The 7,585-nt window shown below is 34.1% G+C and overlaps 1 protein-coding gene across 1 annotated transcript; it reads left to right on the top strand.

The window, feature by feature from the left end:
• Nucleotides 1-825: 825 nt before the first annotated feature.
• On the top strand, nt 826-1,752 carry LOC109438988 (olfactory receptor 4S2-like). The gene has a single exon (XM_019719176.3). It carries the CDS (start codon nt 835-837, stop codon nt 1,750-1,752), a length of 918 nt encoding a protein of 305 aa, XP_019574735.3. The 5' UTR covers nt 826-834.
• Nucleotides 1,753-7,585: the final 5,833 nt, after the last annotated feature.

Consider the following 7,585-nt stretch of genomic DNA (forward strand, 5'->3'; position numbering starts at 1 on the left):
ACATTTATTTTTTGACTATCATTTATAATATCATCTGTATGGAAAATTCTATTCCTAATTCTTATTTATGTTTATAAGGATGGAGTGTTATCTGGGGCTTTTTCAAAGAATATTCATTGAGGATAATAGAGATTTCAATAATCCTTACACTTTCCAACTCTTTGGAGCAACATAGGAAAAAATATTTCTCTGTGTAGTTTGACCACTCCTCATGGCAAGCAAAGTTGAATTTTCACATGCAGGTCAAGCTTAGGAATCAAACTCCTCTAACGCTGGTTAATAAGCATAGATTTTTGGTAAGCAGGAAGTTACTGCATATGTTGTTCTCAGTCACTAAAAATGACTTACTTTTTAATTGTATCAAACTTCCAACTTAATTTAGAAACTGGAAATGGATTCTTTCTTACTTGATTAAGTAGAATGTTATTCTTCTAAAGTTGATCTGTACATATTATATTAAATAGATTCAGCTAGGAATTTTAAACATTAGATCTCAAATTCTAACATGTTGCTTTTATCTCTAGCTTCAAAAATTAATTTATTTAATAATTGATTTAAGTTTTTTCATCCCAAGAAGAATTTCTAATATATAAGAGAGAGGGAAGGAGGGAGGGAAGGAAAGAGGGAGGGAAGAAGGAAGGGGGAGAGAAGGAGGATTAGGAAAAAAATTAAACCCAATAGAAAAAAACTTATAATCTCTAGATTCTTTTTTGGAAGAAATGAACTATAAGTCTAATATAACACAAAATCACTTACCATGCTTACAATGGTTTATAACATTTATTTATTTTTGCAGAGAACCAGAGCCACCCCACCAGTCCTGCTTGGGTCCCCATGGAAGTGGTCAACAATGTCACTGAGTTTATATTCCTAGGTCTTTCCCAAGATCCTGGAATGCAGCTGATGTTCTTTGCCCTATTCCTCCTCTTCTATGTCGTGATCATGGCAGGAAATCTGCTCATTTTGCTTACAGTCTTTTCTGTTGCCCGGCTCCATACACCCATGTATTTCTTCCTCAGTAACTTGTCCTTTGTGGATATTGCCTATTCCTCAGCCACGGCACCCAAGATGATTGCAGACTTTGTTTCTCAGAAAAAGACTATTTCCTATTGGGGCTGTGTAACTCAGATGTTTACCTTCCACTTTTTTGGTAGTGCTGAGATTTTTATTTTGACTGTCATGGCTTTTGACCGTTATGCTGCCATATGTCAACCTCTCCGTTATACTACGATCATGAGTGCCAATGCTTGTATTGTGCTGGCATCACTGTCCTGGGTAGGAGCCCTGGGCCATTCCTTGGTGCAGACCCTCCCGACCTTCCAGCTGCCCTTCTGCAATGCTCAGGTCATTGACCACTACTTCTGTGATGTCCACCCAGTCCTAAAACTTGCCTGTGCTGATACTACCCTGGTAAATATGTTGGTGGTTGCCAATAGTGGTCTCATTTCCCTGGGGTGTTTCCTCATGCTTCTGGCCTCCTACACAGTCATTCTATTTAGTCTTCGGAAGCGGTCTGCAGAGAGCCGGCGCAAGGCTCTCTCTACCTGTGGGTCTCATTTCACTGTAGTAACTTTCTTCTTTGTCCCTTGTATCTTTATTTATCTCCGTCCATCCACTACTTTTCCACTGGATAAGGCTGTGTCTGTGTTTTATACCACCATCACCCCAATGCTAAACCCACTCATCTACACTCTGAGAAATGAAGATGTAAAGAATGCCATGAAATATTTATGGAGTCACAAGTCTCCCTGAAGGAAAAGTTAGTTTGTCAGAATAGCAAAATCAGAATAGGTGATATATTTAATGATCTCTAACTTAATAATTTTAAGGAGTAGTCTCTAAAATTCAACTATCTCATACATTTCATTTAATAGGGACTACTTATTTTAATTTTTAACAATTTAATGTTGATCTTTATCATTTTTAATTACTTTTTAAAAATGTATTAAATTTATTGAGGTGACATTGGCTAATAAAATTATATAGGTTTCAAGTGTACTATAATACATCATCTGTATATTGCATTGTGTATTCACCACCCAAAGTCAAATCTCCTTTTGTAACCATATACTTGATCCCCTTTACCCTTTTCTACCTCTCACCCATCCCCCTTTCCCTCTGGTAACCACCGTGTTGCTGTCTGTGTCTGAGTTTTTGTTTATTTGTCTTGTTTGTTTGTTGATTTCAGTTTTATATACCATATATGAGTGAAATCATAGGGTTTTGACTTTTTCTATCTGACTTATTTTGCTTAGCATGATATTCTCAAGATCCATCTATGTTGTCACAAGTGGCAGTATTTCATCTTTTCTTATCACTGAGTAATATTCCATTGTATATATGTAGCACATCTTCTTTATCCAATCATCTACCAAAGGACACTTCAGCGCTTTCTATATTTTGGGCACCATGAATAACGCTGCAATGAACATTGGGGTATGTATATGTTTATGAATAAGTGTTTTCAAATTTTTGGGGTAGATACCCAGAAGAGGCATTGCTGGGTCATGTGGTAGCTCTAGTCTTAATTTTTTGAGGAACCGCCATACTGTTTTCCATAGTAGTTGTACCAATTTACATTCCTACCAGCAGTGTATGAGGGTTCCTTTTTCTTCACATCCTCTCCAAAACTTGTTATTATTTGTCTTGTTGATAATAGCCATTCTAAGAGGTGTATGGTGGAATCTCATCATGGTCGATGTGCATTTCCCTAATAGCTAATGAAGTTGAGCATCTTTTCATATATTTGTTGGCCTTTTGAATGTCTCTTTCTATGTCTATTCAGTTCTTCTGCTCATTTTCAATTGGATTTTTGTTGTTGTTGTTGTTGAATTGTATGTGTTCTTCATATATTTTGGATATTAACCCCTTATCAGAGAAGTTGTTTGCAAATATCTTCTCCAATTTGGTTCATTGTCTTTTTGTTGATTGTTTCTTTTGCATGAGGAAACTTTTTAGTTTGATATAGTCCCATTCATTTATTTATTTATTTTTATCTTTTACTTCCTTTGCCTTTGAGGTCAAATTCATAAAATCCTCTCTAAAATCAAGATCCATAAGTTTAGTACCTATGCTTTTTTGTGTGCAATTTATTGTTTCAGGTTTGTGTTTAGGTCTTTGATCCATTTTGAGTTAGTTTTGGTATATGGTGACAGATAGCAGTCCAGTTTCATTCTTTTGCATATGGCTTTTCAATTTTTCCGGCATCATTTATTGAAAAGACTTCTGTTTCTCTGTTGTTGCTTTTGGCTCCTTTGTTGAAAATTATTTGCCCACATATATAGGTTTATTTCTGGGCTCTCAATTTTATTCCATTGGTCTGTGTATCTGTTTTTCTGCCAATACCATGCTATTTTCAGTATTGTCACTTTTTGTATAATTTGAAGTCAGGGAGTGTGATACTTCCAGCTTTGCACTTTTTTCTCTGGATTTCTTGAGCTTTTGGGGGTCTTCTGTGGTTTCATATGAATTTGTTGATTTTTGTTGTTGTTGTTCTCTTTCTTTAAAAAAAATGCCATAGGACTTTTGATGAGGATTGCATTAAATCTGTGTATTGCATTGGGTAATATGATCATTTTAACTATGTTAATTATTCCAATCCATGAACACAGGATATCTTTTCATTTCTTTGTGTCTTCTTCAATTTCTTTTAAAATCTTGTAGTTTTCAGTGTGTAGGACCTTCAATTCTTTTGTTAAGTTTATTCCTAGGTATTTATTCTTTTTGTGCAATTGCAAAGGGAATTGTTTTCTTTCATTTTTTTTTCTGAAATTTCATTGTTAGTATATAGGAATACAATGGATTTTTGTACACTAATTTTGTATCCTGCAATGAAGAGCATGCAGACATAGAAATATACATTGCATACTATATTTACTGTATGTTTATTGTTTCTAATAGTTTTTTGGTGGAGTCTTTAGGTTTATTTAGATAAAGAATCATGTCATCTACAAAAAGTGACAATTTTAGCTCTTCATTCCCAATTTGGATGCCTTTTATTTCTTTCCCTTGACTAATTGCTCTGGCTAGGACTTCCAATACTATGTTGAATAACAGGGGTAAGAGTGGCCATCCTTGTCTTATTCCTGATCTCAGAGGAAATGCTTTCCATACTGGTAAGGTTTATTCTCTCTTACTTCTAGAGTGAGAGAATAAACACTTCTATTCAGTATCTCATTTAACTGTTTTAGATCCCTTCAATTCAAATCAAACTGTCGTCAACAATTATTTGATGATTTGGAATGGGGTGACAAGAGCAAGATATCTCTGCGAAATCAGATCATTTCTCCTAAAAACAGAAGTCTAACTGTCTAATTTCCCAGGAGCTGCTTTCTTGTTTCTCTCCCTCCCTCCTTCCTTTCCTCCCTTCTTTCTTCTCTTCTCTTCTCTTCTCTTCTCTTCTCTTCTCTTCTCTTCCCTTCCCTTCCCTTCCCTTCCCTTCCCTTCCCTTCCCTTCCCTCCCCTCCCCTCCCCTCCCCTCCCCTCCCCTCCCCTCCCCTCCCCTCCCATTCCTTTCTCTTCTCTCTTTCTCTCTCTCTCTCTCTCTCTCTCTCTCTCTCTCTCTCTCTCTCTCTCTCTCTCTTTCTCTCTCTCCCCCCTTCTCTGTGATTTTCTAGTCTTTTCCTATAAATATAGCATAATCTAGTAAGGGAAATAGATTCATTAGAGAATTATAATACAAAACGAAGAAAATACAGACATAGAAATATACACTGCATGCAATGAAGAGGTTACTATAAACTGACAAACTTCTCAAAGGATAGGGGAGGAAAACAAAAGAAACAGTCTACATATTTTGGTCCTGAGCAATTTTTTAAAGACCCTATTGGATAATTTAAATACTCTCTATCACCCCTATATTATATTATTTTTAGTGAAAGCAATCTTACTTTTATTTTTTTGTTTTTGCAATACATGGAATAAATTAATTAAAGCAACTAAAAAGATTTGACATTTGAATTATTGAAATGACTAAGTCAAGGAGATGTATTTCTATTATAAAGTTTTAGTTAAAATTGTTTTCAATTTTTACAAAGGACAAAATGGATTAAGCACATCTGTGTGTGTGTGTGTGTGTGTGTGTGTGTGTGTGTTTAAGTAAAGTTAGAGAACAGCTAGGTATTCTTAATTCTTCAGAAAATGAAGTTTTATTCTGAGGAACTTTTTAGGTCTTGTTTCATGACTCATATTTTTCAAGAATTCTGACCTGATTATTTTCATCCAACATTTATTTTCTTTATGCCTTAAGCATTCCTGTATATATTTTATAAAATGGTATCAGACACTTATTTTCCTGGTTTGGGTTTTTTGTTTTTGTTTTTGTTTTTCTTTGTGGATTTTTAACCTAATTTCCACAACTTATTGAGGATATAAATAATGTATCATATTTCTTTTTTACTCCTCATATACAGCGCAGAGCTGGATGCACAGTATATACTTATGACAGAGTCTGCTGGTTGTACCTATTGTTCCTTTCTTCCTTAGTAATAGAGACTTGACATTATTTATGGTGACTCCACTAAAATATTGCATTTACTAGTCTCTCCTTTGCAGTTGGAGGTGGAAAATAAAATTTTAACAGTAGCTGGTTAGTGGGATTTTCATAAACTCTTTCAAATGGTTTCTCTGCACTTCAGCTCTCCATATGTTATCACTGTTTTGTTGCATTTCCTTATAGTTATTTTTCATATTGCCTTTCCTCTGTAAAAAGAACATTATAACCTTTTTATAAGTGCCTGGCTTTTAAAAAATAAATAATATAATAAATGCACTAAAATTATATTTTAAATGGTAGTCTGCATTAGTTTTTCATTTTTTCCCTATGATCTAAATTAAATAATAATGATAATAAGAGTAACAACAACCACAACAAAATGGAAAAATGTTTAAACCCACAAGAACAAAGAAAACAGGACAGAAGTTAGATGTAGACAAAAGATTCCAACAAATGTTTGGAAAAGAGAAAACAAAAGTGTGATAACTGATTTGGCAAAGTAGGGAAGGCAAACCCTAAAGTACCAACTGAGAAGAACACTGAAGAGAAATACATAGATTTATTGCTCAGAATCCCAGATGTTTGGAATGCCAGGAGACCAAGTATGAGAGATGGTGTCGTCCTGGCTGGTAATGGGGAGAGTAAGATAAATGAACAGTTCAGTCTCCTATCCTCTCTTTCCACCTCTCACTCCCAGAAATCACACAGGCCTATGCTTCAACAAACAGAATATTGGCATCTTTGCATTAAGAAATTGAACTATATTAGAGAAAAGTCTTTCACATTCTGTCTTTGGAGATCACAAATAGAATGGCTGCCTTTCCACTGGAACCCTAACGAGGTTTGTTTCTTAGAAAACACCTATGTGGAAAGAGGATAAGATTACTCAGGTTTTCTGATGCAGGGCAACTGCCATGAATTCTTCCATTGTTCTTCGTTTCATGATGCAGTTCTAGGGTATGCCATGTGCTAAAATTTACATAGTTTTTTTTAAGGTATAAATGATTATATTTATTTAGAATAATAATAGACATCAAAATAAATGATAAATTTTAAACTATCACAAGCATCACAAAATCTGGAAAAGTAACATTAATTAGTCACATCATTAGCTACGTGGCATATTTCTATAATACTTTTCCCCCAATATTTCCTAATAGTCATGGGATATGGAGTATAGCATAGGTAATAGAGTCAACGGAATTGTAACAGCTAAATACGATGTCAGAGGAGCAATAGATTGGGGGAGGGGAGTTATAACTTTGTGAGGGGTGAAATGTCTAACTATTGCATTGTTTTGTACACCTGAAACTAATAATAATAAAAAAGATATTGCATATCTAAACACAGAGCTGAAATAAAAATTGAAGTGACCAAAAAAAATCCTAAAAATGTACATGACATTACCAATAACAATTTGTGAATTTTGTGAACCTGAGAAAACGATTTTCTAAATGGATACTAAGAGAAAAATTTGGGGTCAATCATATTAAAGGAAATTATCTTTAAGTTTCTTTATACATCGATTTAAAAAAAAAATAATTCAGCATGATTTTCTTATTAATTATTGTTAATTCCCACTAGAATTTGGAATACATTATTTATTAGTCCTATTGACACTCTCATTTTTTTCATTATCATAATTATAATTTATGTCCCTAATATGCACCAGACTCTGTTCTGGGCTTGTGACATATGTTTTATCAATTTTATTTCATGACACCTTTATATGCTCTTAGCATTTCTAGTTTCCATATAAGAAAAATTAAGTTCCCAGAGGCAGGAATTTGCCTAAGGAAATGGAGTTAGGAAGCCTTCCAAATAAAAATGCAGTTGTAAAAAGACGCAGAGTTCTCTACTATTTTTGCGATAATCTAGGGGATTTATAATCTGACACTTCTATTATTTGTGTATCTATATATGCATTTAATAAAAATTTGGAAGAAACTGAATTGAAGTTTTTCAACCATTTAAATCTGAATATAAGCTAAACTTCTTGAAAATTTTTGTGTTTAACAAACTCTCTAAAAATACACATTTGTTCTGACTTGCCCTTTTGAGGCCATTGAAAACAAATTACATCTCCAACTT

The sequence above is a fragment of the Rhinolophus sinicus genome, chromosome 3, assembly GCF_057876585.1.
Source record: "Rhinolophus sinicus isolate RSI-liver-muscle chromosome 3, RSI-T2T, whole genome shotgun sequence".
Taxonomy (NCBI): Eukaryota; Metazoa; Chordata; class Mammalia; order Chiroptera; family Rhinolophidae; genus Rhinolophus; species Rhinolophus sinicus.

What these genes read in the sequence shown, in the direction of transcription:
- LOC109438988 (XM_019719176.3), top strand. Translation starts at nt 835, where the DNA reads ATGGAAGTGGTCAACAATGTCACTGAGTTTATATTCCTAGGTCTTTCC.